This window comes from Triticum aestivum, chromosome 6B, assembly GCF_018294505.1.
Source record: "Triticum aestivum cultivar Chinese Spring chromosome 6B, IWGSC CS RefSeq v2.1, whole genome shotgun sequence".
Classification (NCBI taxonomy): domain Eukaryota; kingdom Viridiplantae; phylum Streptophyta; class Magnoliopsida; order Poales; family Poaceae; genus Triticum; species Triticum aestivum.
The window spans coordinates 463,654,684-463,667,922 of NC_057810.1; the positions used below are offsets into that span (position 1 = coordinate 463,654,684).

At 43.9% G+C, this 13,239-nt stretch overlaps 1 protein-coding gene across 1 annotated transcript; it reads left to right on the forward strand.

Moving 5' to 3' along the window:
• The first annotated feature begins 45 nt into the window (after positions 1–45).
• On the forward strand, positions 46–4,075 carry LOC123137483 (39S ribosomal protein L41-A, mitochondrial). The gene is made up of 4 exons (XM_044557262.1): positions 46–220; positions 306–458; positions 3,309–3,373; positions 3,806–4,075. Exons 2-4 carry the CDS (start codon positions 311–313, stop codon positions 3,872–3,874), a joined length of 282 nt encoding a protein of 93 aa, XP_044413197.1. The 5' UTR covers positions 46–220; positions 306–310; the 3' UTR covers positions 3,875–4,075.
• The last annotated feature ends 9,164 nt before the right edge of the window (positions 4,076–13,239 follow it).

Consider the following 13,239-nt stretch of genomic DNA (forward strand, 5'->3'; position numbering starts at 1 on the left):
CCAAACGAACACAGCTTCTCCAGTTTTATGACCCTCACGAGATCTGGACCGTACGAAGACCGACTGACGGCTCAGGACACCCGTATCGTGTCGAAGGAAACCCCATTTCTCTCTCTCTCTCTCCCTCCCGCACTGATCGCCAACCGCCGCCGCCGGGAAGACGAGCTCCGCCTTGAAACCCCCCAAAACCCTACCGCACCTCCTCCCGTCCTCGCCTCCGGTATGCCCTTCACATATCGCCCTCTCCTCTCCTCCCCTCCCCTCCCCTCCCCTCTGACCGCTGATTTTACCGTCGGGATTCGTAGGAACGATGCCGCTGGGGCTGATACTGAGCTCGATCGGGAGGTCGATGCGGCGGAAGCGGACGTCCTCGCTCAACATCCTCTCCTCCAAGAGGGCGCCCCGGGATTACTACAAGGGCAAGAACTGCAAGCCCACCGGGTTCCACACCCGCAAAGGTGACAAGTTTGACAGTAACTCTGATCTGAACCTAGTCGTCTTATCGGTATCTCATGCCCGCTGCTGTTCGAGACCGCATTTCCCACCACCTTCTGCTTCGATGCGTGTTTTACATGCAAAGATGCAGGCCATGATCTGATCGGTTGAGAAACCTAAACGATTTTGAATCAGATAGTAGTTAAAATAACATGGCGCAGCGGATCAAATTGGCTCTCAGTTCGACATATGGGAACTAGTATTTGCCCCATATTAGGAACGAATGTTCCATATGGGAGGTCAAATGTGAAGTGTCTTGTTCTGGGTAAACCATTAAACCGTATGTGAACCAAGTGCATGCTTACTTGGCATTTGACATCATAATAATACGGTAAAGTTTGGTGAGTAGACAAGGAGCAAAACATTTCAATGCAGGCAGTCTATAGGCATTGGGGAGGTTCATGGGAACTAGTATTAACCATGGGTTTGTAGAAACTAGTACTAAGTAGTATTTTCAAGCATTGCTCATGCATACACCATATGGCTAGAAAGAACTGCAACTGTGGAGAGCAAATTCAGCAATTTCACCAAAGAAGAATATAGATACTTCTTTGGAAAACATACAAGAATACTGATACAGCCTTGCACTTCATGGAGGAAGAGCCATTCCAATCGTGTGCCACATCAGTCTCTCTATCATGGCCACAATAACTTACTTGGAGTTAGGAAAAACAAGGCAGCTTAGAAATAGCAAAACAGTATTGTGTTTATATGGCAAGTGAGAAGAGATGTTTTTGGTCATGCCTACGATGGTAGGCTTGTCTTATATTTATATTGCCGTGCAGGCATACAAACAGTCATGATCACTAGATCATGGATATAGTTACTGATTCTAGTGCTACGTAACCATATGAGTTGCAGAAACGAAACAACTAGGAACTGAACAACTAGTGCCTAGTATATACAAGAGTTAATATGCCCCCGCAATCTCAGCCACTATGAACAAGGTTGAGGTTGGCTCTAAAACGTTCCAACATCTGCTTCGTTGATGGCTTGGTGAAGACGTCAGCGACCTGATCTGCTGACGACACAAAACAGACTTCCAAAGCTCCAAGTGCAAACCTTCTCCCAAACAAAGTGGAAATCCACTTCAATGTGTTTAGTGTGTGCATGAAACACTGGGTTTTAATGCGTAAAACCCTTGGCAACGACGTGAGCTTTATACTTGTCGATTGAGCCATTGGGTCTTTGTTTAACTTTAAACACCCACTTGCAACCAATGAGATTCTGACCAGGTGGGTGAGGAACCAGCGACCACGTTGAGTTGTGGCGAAGCGCTGCAAACTCGTCTTCCATAGCCGAGCGCCACTGCGGATCACCTCGAGCAGCACGGTTTGAGACAGGCTCGGCGAGAAGGCGCATCTATTGGGGTCATAGCAGATGGTGCCATCCATCGGAACCACTTGCTTGACGACGCGACCACCGCGGGTGATCACGGGCCACACCGGTGCTGCTGTAAGCGGTCCAGGAGCATGAGCCGGAGACGGAGGAAGCCTAGGAGGAGAATGATTGCCAACGTGAGGAGAAGCCGAGTGCTGGGCTGGCCCATCAGACGTTGCACCATCTGCATGGCTACGTGTGCTCGACGAGGTGGCATGATCCGTGTAGCTTGGGGCGGGTCTAACACGCGCCAACGTGGAGGGTGCCGGGGGTACAGGGCCAGCCAGAGCAGGGACATTTCCTGGGTTTTTCAGGGTCAGCGATCAGCCGAAGACCTGGACCTGCAGCAGGATTATGAAGCAAATATTGCAAATCATAATGTCTCATACTAGCATTCTGAACGACGGGCTCAGAGGAGGGAAACAAAATGGGTTCGGTGAGTAAGGAAATATCAGGGGTGACATTGGATGCGAAGGGAAAAGAACTCTTTCATAGATCACATGATGAGAAATAACAAAATCAGTGGACCTATCCAAGCACTTACAGCCTTTATGATAAGAGCTATAATTTAAGCTTCTTGGAATTGTACATATTTTGCATACCCTAAAACAGGATTGTGGAAATCGTGGAGAACGCCACACCAGTCAGTGGGTTAGCTTTGGAGGGGCGGGGGGTAGGATGTTAGATGAACCACCAGTCCAATATTTATAGGAGTGATGATAATGATGATGATGTACAAGAATAGTGATACAGCCTTGCACTAAGAAATGCAACTATATGTGCATCCAGCTACTACGAATAATGCTATATTGCTGGGTCATTGTGGAGAACACGTGCTGGATAATGCCAAGGAATAATGTACTGGTGATGGTGGGTATTTAGCTGAACTTAGAATCTGGGTAGATTTCGGAACATTGAAGCATTGTGTATGTGTTAGATAAGATAATTGTTGTATTGATGTCAGCTAAAACTTAGCATGGGTTTTAATGAAACAAATTCAAGATACTATGCTTAAGTTTTTTGTCCATTTGATTTGATTGGGTGTTTTTTTTTAGTTCGCTCTTCGTCCGAAAGCTCCAAGTACCTTGTGATGTACCCTTGTGTAGATGTGACTCGTCTACTATGCTTCTTTGAACCGTAAACTGTTTACATATTTTAGCTGCAATAGATTAATTTGATTATGTGTTGCATGCCTATACTGTTATACATAAGGATCCAGTTCCTCCGATATTGTATTCTTGAAGTTGTAAACATAGGCAATCACTTTCATGCTACTGTACAACTACAAAAATCACTTTCATGTTAGGATATGATTATTCTACTATAAGTGGGTAGTGACGTAACTGTTGCTATGACTTCCATGTTTTTGTATGGATTTCTTTCATGAGAGGGAAGAGTTTTACTATTTTTGAAATGTTGATGTAATTTTGTAGGTGGCTATGTTATGGTGGATGCAAAGTTACCAAGATTCGTGGTCCCTGACTTGACTGATTTTAAGGTGCCTCTCGTATTTTTGGGGTTTCAATATTTGGCACGGTTTTCATGCTTCAGTTACATTAAGTACCAAAGTTGCCTGTATGTACTTTATTACAACCTCAATTTCGTGGGAAAAGAGAATATTGGAATATTAGCTCTTTTACTCAGAAAAATAGAGCACTAAAAGGTAAAAATAGTTGGCAGTACCTACAAACATATCTTAAGTGAAGCTATGAAACTATTCCAAATTTAGCTAAGAAGAGTTAATGTTCCAAATTTAGTACCATTGCATTGTTTAACCTGTAAGCCAAGGTGGAGAAACTGAAAGTGGATGATATCACGTGTATTGCGCAAAAAGCTCCCTACGTGATTTGGCCGAGAGAATCATCTTTCTCTTCATTTTCCGCCTTTGTGTTGTAACTAATCAGTTTCCTCTTTCTTTAAATAACTACAGTTGAAGCCATATGTATCACAATGTGCCAGGGACGAGCTCGGAGCCTCCTCAACCGAAAACAAGAACTGATATGTTTCTAGATGCTCTAAGAACTGATATGTTTCTAGATGCTCTAGTTACTTGTTTTGCAAGAATGCAATGCAGCTTTGCAATTATGTTTTCTTACGGTGCCCATGTTCAGAGCATCTAACCTCGTCAAGATTGCTACGTGTGGACTAGTCGTAATAACAAACTTTGTGCCTCAGCATAAATTCGATTTTTTTTTACCAATGTTGATTTACTCTGCGTTCACATTTTTCCTAGCATTTGTGATGTTCATTTCTGAAGCAAGTGATGCTACTATCTGCTTGACGTACATGATACTTGTACTGGATCTTACATAGGTGATCCCCGCGGAGCGTCGCGTTTGTGTGCTTGGGCTTAAGTCAGGACGTTTTTAAAAAAATGCATTTCAAAGTTCAAAAAATATTCTGAAAAAATCTACAAATTCATATGAATGTATGCTGCATGTGAAAAAAAAAATCATGATGTAATACTTGATAAGTGAGCTACACAAAAAGGCAAAAAAACAAAATCACTGTTTTTTTGTAGTGAACAGTACACACATTGTTCATTGTTTTCAAAATCATGATTTTGTCTTTTTTAGCTCGCTTGGCGATGTATTTCTGTATGAAACTTTACACACAACATTCATATGAGTGTGAGTTTTTTTTTTTAATTTTGAATTCTGATTGTTATTCCCTTCGCGTTGCTTCTTCCTCAATGTTGTTTTCCGGGGTTACCAAATTTTGTTGTTGATTGAATTCTTGAGGAAACTTCACCTCAACACCACAGTGTAGTCGATACAGTAGAGTCATTGCCCTTCCTTTTTGTAAGTTGGCGGACCTTTGGGTGTAAGATAGAGTTGTATCACAACCCAACCTTGAAAGCTATGACATTACTGGCCACACCGGATGAAGTAGAGGAGCTATAGCTCTTCAGAAGGAGGTAACTAGTGGCATCCACTTATCTTCGAGCTCGGATTGGCAAAACCATGACCAGAAAAAGAAGAGGCTTCTCCGAAGGAATGGAAATAGGACAGATCTCCTGCCAAACCAACAATCATATCATACTATTTAGTATTTTGTTCCTGCATGAATGACTCGGGGTTTGAGTGGAGGGTATTAGACCAAATAGGTGAGGAAAGTCTCCATCGACTCTCTCATAATAATGACGATTCGGGAAGCTTGAGCTTGCACGCGACCTCTCCAATGTGTGGCGGCTATGAAGATTGAAGAGGTCACGGTCTCCACTTTTTTAAAAAGCTTTGGAAACGGCTCTTGTTTGAGGACAGACTTGTTCTAACTCCTAGCTTTAGAATGATAGGTTGATCCGGCTTTTTCACTCTAACGCAACTACTAAACCACTTTTATGATCTCTTCCCACATCAACACATCAAAAGATTCATTTGGCTCTAAAGTCAGTTTCATCCTTTGCAATAGCGGAGCTCACAAGGATTTTATTGAGGCATAGCCAAAAACCAGGTGAAAGTACAACTATCCCTAGATGGTTTTGGTAATTCATAACAACATATAGCTCATTGAGCTAATGCTATTCCAAGACTATTATTTCAGGAATGCTCAATGAATGGCATGGCATGGATGATGAAAGTGGATCCCTCGAAATATCAAGGACAAAGGATTGGCTCAAGCTCAAAAGCTTAAGACTCTTCATTTTATATTTTAGTGATCCAAGATCACATTGAGTCTATAGGAAAATCCAATACTATCAAGGAGGGATGAGGTGTTGCTTAATGAGCCTCTTGCTTCATGTGCTTAGTGATATGCTCCAAATACCCTCAACTACTTTCTCACATCCACATATGACCTAAATCCAAAGTCAAAATCGGTCCCACCGATTCTTTCTATCCGGCGCCATCGAGTTCAAATGTCATAGCCACTGCCACAAACCCTAGGCAAATCGGTCTTACCGATAGGGATCTCGGTCTCACCGAGATGGGGTTGTAATCTCTCTGTTTCCCTTCGTAACGTTTCGGTCTAACCGAAGTGAGCGATCGGTCCCACCGAGATTGCAATGTAAACTCCCTGTTTCCTTTCGTAACATTTCGGTCTCACCGAAATGAGCGAATCGGTCCCACCGAGTTTACCTGACCAACTCTCTGGAAAGCTTATTACCAAAATCGGTCTCACCGAGTTTGTGTAATCGGTCTTACCGAGATTACGTTATGCCCTAACCCTAACCATATCGGTCCTACCGAGTTGCATGTCGGTCCCACCGAAAATCCTAACGGTCACTAGGTTTACTAAATCGGTCTGACCGAGTCTGTTGAATCGGTCCCATCGAGTTTGGTAAATTGTGTGTAACGGTTAGATTTTGTGTGGAGGCTATATATACCCCTCCACCTCCTCTTCATTCGTGGAGAGAGCCATCAGAACAAACCTACACTTCCAACTTACCATTTCTGAGAGAGAACCACCTACTCATGTGTTGAGGCCAAGATATTCCATTCCTACCATATGAATCTTGATCTCTAACCTTCCCCAAGTTGCTTTCCACTCAAATATTCTTTCCACCAGATCCAAAACCTATGAGAGAGAGTTGAGTGTTGCGGAGACTATCATTTGAAGCACAAGAGCAAGGAGTTTATCATCAACGCACCATTTGTTACTTCTTGGAGAGTGGTGTCTCCTAGATTGGCTAGGTGTCACTTGGGAGCCTCCGACAAGATTGTGGAGTTGAACCAAGGAGTTTGTAAGGGCAAGGAGATCGCCTACTTCGTGAAGATCTACCGCTAGTGAGGCAAGTCCTTCGTGGGCGACGGCCATGGTGGGATAGACAAGGTTGCTTCTTCGTGGACCCTTCGTGGGTGGAGCCCTCCGTGGACTCGCGCAACCGTTACCCTTCGTGGGTTGAAGTCTCCATCAACGTGGATGTACGATAGCACCACCTATCGGAACCACGCCAAAAACATCCGTGTCTCCAATTGCGTTTGAATCCTCCAAACCCTTCCCTTTACTTTCTTGCAAGTTGCATGCTTTAATTTCCGCTGCTCATATACTCTTTGCATGCTTGCTTGAATTGTGTGATGATTGCTTGACTTGTCCAAAGATAGCTAAAATCTGCCAAACTCTAAAATTGGGAAAAGGTTAAGTTTTTAATTGGTCAAGTAGTCTAATCACCCCCCCTCTAGACATACTTCAAGGTCCTACAAGTGGTATCAGAGCTTTGGTCTCCATTTGCTTTGATTTCCATAGCTTTTGGTGGTCATAGCCTTGGTTTCACAACCTAGGAGAGTATGGCGTCTAGCGAGGGAAATTATCACCGTAGAGGTCCTTACTTTGATGGTACTAATTTTGCTAGTTGGAAGCATAAGATGAAAATGCATATTCTTGGACATAACCCCGCCGTTTGGGCTATTGTGTGTATTGGCTTGCAAGGTGAATTCTTTGATGGGAGAGAGCCAAACCGTGAAGCTAGCGCGGAAGAGTTGAAGATGCTGCAATACAACGCTCAAGCTTGTGATATCCTCTTCAACGGATTGTGCCCCGAGGAATTCAACAAAATCAGCCGTCTTGAGAATGCAAAGGAAATTTGGGATACTTTGATTGATATGCATGAAGGTACCGACTCCGTCAAGGAATCCAAGTTGGATGTGCTCCAAAGTCAGCTTGACAAGTTCAAAATGAAGGATGGTGAAGGTGTCGCTGAAATGTACTCTAGGCTTGCTCTTATCACAAATGAGATTGCCGGCTTAGGGAGTGAAGAGATGACCGACAGATTCATCATCAAGAAGATCCTAAGAGCATTGGATGGAAAGTATGATACCGTGTGCACATTGATCCAAATGATGCCAAACTACAAAGATCTCAAGCCAACGGAAGTCATTGGAAGAATTGTTGCTCATGAGATGTCACTCAAGGATAAGGAGGAACTTCACAACAAGTCAAGTGGTGCTTACAAAGCCTCATGTGAAGCCCCCACATCATCAAGTGAGAAACAAACCTTCAATGAAGAATTGAGCTTAATGGTGAAGAACTTCAACAAATTCTACAAGAGTAGAAGCAAAGAAAGAAGCTCTAAGTCAAGGTCCTACAATGACAAAAGATCTTCTAGTCGAGAGCGCAATTGCTACAATTGTGGGAGACCCGGACACTATTCCAATGAGTGTACGGCACCCTACAAAAGAAGAGAAGATTCTCCAAAAAGAAGAAGCAAAAGAGAAGAATCACCACCAAGAGAGAGGAGGAGTAGAGATGATCGTTATGAACGAAGACCCTCACGGAGAAGCAAGGATTCGGAAAGGAAGGACAAGTCATCAAGGAGCTACACAAAACGAAGACATCAAGCTCATGTTGGTGAATGGGTATCCGGCTCCGACTCCGACAATCACTCCGAGAGAAGCTATCACTCCGACTCCGAATATACTCAAGATGAAGGTGTTGCCGGTCTAGCACTTGTGTCAACCAACTCCTACGACATATTTGACTCACCAAATGAAGGAATTGGAAGATGCTTCATGGCCAAAGGTCCAAAGGTAACACATCCCGAGTATGTTGATTTCAATAGTGATGAAGATGACTTGCTAGTTGATGATGATTTACTTGTTGACAACTCTAGTGATGAATACTATGATGAAACGTCAATTAATCATGCTAATCAAGATAAAACGAATGACAATGATAAGGAGAAGATTGAGCTTCTAACTAAAGAACTAAACACTCTTAAGTTAGCTCATGAAACTATCTTCGAAGATCATCGAGAACTTTTAAGGGCTCATGAGAAGTTACGCTTTGAAAAGCTCAATCTTGAGCAAGAGCATGAGTTCTTAAAAGCAATCAATGATGATCTCCGTAAGAAAAGTTCTTCTTACATTGCCAAGCGTTTACTCTTATCTACTTACATGCCTCAAGTCAAGTCTAGTAACAAGTACAAGAAAGATCCTTCCTCTAGTAGTAACAATAATAATGCCAAATCCAATATTGTTGCTTCTAGTAGTTCTCTTGATTCCACTAATGATTCTCTTAGCCAAGTTACACTTGAGCAAGAAAATAGCTTATTGAAGGGAATTATAGAGAAAGGTGTTTACAAGAGCCTTGCCGGGAGTAAGCAATTCGAGGAAATTGTACGCAAGCAAGGAAGGCACCGGAAGAATCAAGGTGTTGGTTTTGAACGAAAGTTCAATGCCAATGGAGTTGAGTGGGAAGAAGATCAATACCCCAAGACGAAGTTTGTTCCTCAACAAGAGAAGTATGATCCTACTTCCTTCAAGGGAACACAAGCACAAGATGATCTTCCACCACAAGACCACAAGAACAAAGGCAAGGACAAGCTTCAAGAGGAGATTGATGCATTTGAAGAAGCACCTAAGGCCTCGGTCAAGTGGGTTCCCAAGACTACGTCAAGTTCTACTTCATCAAGTACAACTACAACTCCAAGGATTCCCATCAAGATGATGTGGATCCCGAAGAAGAAGAACTAGAGAGTTCTTGAGGGTGACTCCGCCAACATTCTTCACTCATATCATTATGGCAAGGACAAGTGCAATCAACTTCCACATCTTGCACTAGTTCAAGGAGTCACAAACCCTCATGTTGGTAAGGCAAGGGACAAGGTAACCTAATGATTTCATGGACATCATCTTGTGTGTGCATCACTCTATGTCTATGGATATTCTTGTTTGTTCCTTGTGGGACTAACCCATGTAGGTATGTTGAAAGTGCAACTCACTCCAAAGGAATGCTCCAAATGATCTACATCAACATTGAGCATCCACATCTTCAACACCTACATGAAGTCATCATCGACAAAACCCAAGGTTAGTTCATCCCTCTAAAAGGGGATCTCACATCTAGGGGGAGCTTAACTCTAAGAATTGAGTCAAAGCAACTCTAATGGTGTGAACACATCAATGCATTATGTAAAAGTGGTAACCCCACTTGAGCTTAAACGATGAGTATGACCTATGATCAAATGTTCTCATTTGACTCCTAAGTCAATATACTCATATATAGATGACCTAGTCATCGCCAATTGTTTGATAGATGCTAGAATTGGTTGTGCATGCTTTGCCACATATTTCATTTGCCATTTTATTGTGTGAGCATGTTGGTTGCATATTTTACTCATTCGAGGACATCCACTTGTTGCTTTGATTGTTTGGGTTCTTTTCTTTTGCCAAGTGGATGGACAAGAATGCCTAAGAACCTTCTCTAGCTATCTATGCTTTTCTCGTCTCAAACTCTATTCATGCTACATCAAAAAATTTGATCAAGTCAGATTCGAACCACTCTGTGTGAGGAGCACTCGGAGTCCCCGATTCGTCATAGACTTAAACTTCCAAAACTTCTTTGTGATTCTCGGTCTGACCGATTCCTCCATTTCGGTCCTACCGAGATCACTAAGTCGATCTAGGTTTTCAATCTCGGTGCAACCGATTTGAACTTTTCGGTCACACCGAGTTGCTGTAACTGTATACAGTTATGCATCTCGGTGCCACCGAGTTGTTCCACTCGGTCACACCGACAGGGTCGGGCTATATATACTCACGGGCAAAAATTTGGAAATTTCTCCAAACCTCTTCGCCCGCGCAATAGCTTGCTCTGCCTCCAGGGTCTCCGGATCGTCTCCTCGTCGCCAGCCGCCTCCTGTCGCTGGTCTCCGCCGCCGTCAACGGAATTCACCCCCGCCGTTGCCGCCGTAGCGAGTTCATCGCCAAGCTAGGGTATGGACTCGATCACAGTGCTATCCTCGTCCGATTCCTAGCACATTGTGTTCATAATGATTCTTCCCACGATTGAAACACTCCTATCCAGTCAATACAATCCTTAGATTAGATGCGATTTGAAAATTTAGGGTTAGGTTTCCGCCGAAACAATCTCGGACCCACCGAGTTGAAAAACTCGGTCCCACCGATTTGGCTAACGCCATTGCACTAGTAACTCTCGGTCTGACCGAGAATTGCTAATCGGTGTGACCGATTTTAGGACTTTGTGAAACCCTAGCAGTCTCGGTGCCACCGAACTGTGACTCGGTCCGACCGAGTTCACCAGTTTAGGTTCCAAAACTGCTTCGGTATCACCGAGTTTGAAAATTGGTTGATCTGAAATGCTTTCTATGGAAAACTAAAACTGAATTTTTGAATCATTCTTTTGCAAAAATCCCTGCATTTTGTGATGCTCATCCATTCTATCTCATCTATAACTATTCACAGGGTCAGCAGTCAGTGATTTGCAGCATGTCAGACCAAAGTGATAGTCAGAACAAGTCAGAAGAGCACAATCACATGAGTGAGGGCACTAGTCCCTCTAGCACTTCAGATGATGGCAGCAGGAGCACCCCAAGCAATCTGCCTAAAGCTGCCACCAGGACAAGGAAGAAGAGAACCTCAGAATCTGAAGATGAGGATTATATGGCAGAAGAAGATGAGGCTACCTCCAAGAAGGTAGTTCTCAAAAAGGAGTATGCCTTAGCAAAGAACACAAAGCCTGGACTCAATAGGAAGGTTCCTGCCAAGAGGACACCTATGCTGAAGGTCAGAGGATCAACTCAAGTGCCTGAAAAGTCTGAACCCAAAGAGGCACCTGCAAGAAGAGTCACAACTTCCAAACCCAAGAAAGTTCCCACTGGAGAAACTATGAAGTTTACCATTGAATCAGAATATGAAGTTGTTGGTCAAGATAAGAAGAAGAAGAGAGCCAGAACCACTACTTCCTAGGTTCTTGGAAATCTCTCTATGAGGAGAGACTCTGAAGAGGAAGAAGAGGTTGCTGCACCAGCACCCAAGGCACAAAAGCTAATGGGTGATGCTATTAAGTTAGGGGCTGCAACATCAAAGCCCAAGGAAGCACCCAAAGCTGCCCCCAAGCCCAAGCTTGCACCAAAGAGGAATACCAGGAGTATTTCAGCTGCTGAGAAGAACAAGGCCCCAGTGCCTGAAGTTGCTGATGAAGAAGATGATGAAGGACAAGTCCTGAGGAAGCTAAAGCCCAAGATTCCAGACCACAATGATGCTCATCCTGTGGCTGAGAATATGAAGTTGAGAAAGAATGCATGACTCATATTATGGAGGCTGACAGATCCATATGCCACCAGGAGAAGGACTGCTGTTGATTACAGGTTCCACACTAAGGAACAACGGGACTTCTATGAGACAGTGCTATTGGACAAGAAGCCCATAGTGTGTGATATGAGGTGGGTCGACTGGACCTACATAAAGGAAAATGAGGAACACTATCCTGGAGTGCAAGACAGTTGTGTTGCTTGTGGAGTTGCAGACTTTGTTGGGCAGAAGCTCACAGAGTGGAATGATGAGCTCCTACTCCACAGCACACTTCTATCCAGATGGCAGGATAGTTTGGATGTCTGAAGGTACAAGGTACCAGTCAACAATTGAGGAATGGGCTAGTCTGATCGATGCCCCAAAGGAGAGTGAAGATGACTTGGATGTCTATGCCAAGAAGAAGATGGACCACAATACCATGGCTCATATGTACAAGGAGATCCCAAACAAAGCTCTTGAGACTTTCAAGTTTGGGTCAGTCCACTTTCTTCTGTCAGGGCTGCCAATCATCAACTGGATCCTAAGGCACACTCTGTTGCCCAAGTCAGGTGACCACAATATGATTAGAGGGCATGCTATCAACTTGCTGCACTTGTTTGATGTGCCACAAAAATTCAAGGTCATGAGCCTCATTGTTGAGAACATTAAGAGGACAGCAGCAGATCAGAAGAGGAGTTGTGGGTATGCCCCACAGATTCAGGAGTTGATTAACTCAAAGATGGGCACATGAACTTATTTGCTGGATAAGGAACATTTTGCTATCTATCCAGACTTTGAGGACAATCAGGTTGTCATGAATGAGAATGAACCATCATCAGTGCAAGCTCAAGAGCAGAAGGAGAAGGCAAAGAGAGAGAAGGCTGCCAAGATGCCAACTCAAGAGGAGGCATCTGAATACTTTTTGAAGAACAAGCAGGAGCAGCTTGGTTACTTGATAGCATCAACACTGAGGATTGAGAAGGGGTTGGCCACCCTAACTCAAAACCAGGAGAGGCTGGAAAGAATCATGGAAAAAAATTCTATGATCTAGATGTCAAAGTAACTGAGATTCAGTCAGTTGTGGAGCAGCTCCAGGATGACATGCAGGAGAGGAAGGGCAAGACAACCACTGATGCATTTGCCAGAGTGCCTAGAGCTCATAGGTCAGCTGCAGTGCCTGTGACAGACTCCAGAGCCACATCATCTGCACCAGCAACAGCTCCTACAGCTCCAGTGCAACCAGCTCCATCACCAACTCCTCCAGCTCCATCCACTTCAACTGAAGCCTTCGTCCAAGGAGCCATCTCTACACCACCACCTGAAGATCAAGCCTGAGAGTCGATCTAGCACTATGCATTTTCTATGAACTTTTTGGTAACTTGTTGCCAAAGGGGGA

Excerpts from the sequence above, each read along its gene's own strand:
- LOC123137483 (XM_044557262.1), top strand. The coding sequence starts at position 311 with ATGCCGCTGGGGCTGATACTGAGCTCGATCGGGAGGTCGATGCGGCGG. Across the intron at positions 459-3,308 it reads CGGGTTCCACACCCGCAAAG|GTGGCTATGTTATGGTGGAT; the intron begins GTGACAAGTTTG and ends GTAATTTTGTAG. Across the intron at positions 3,374-3,805 it reads CTGACTTGACTGATTTTAAG|TTGAAGCCATATGTATCACA; the intron begins GTGCCTCTCGTA and ends AAATAACTACAG.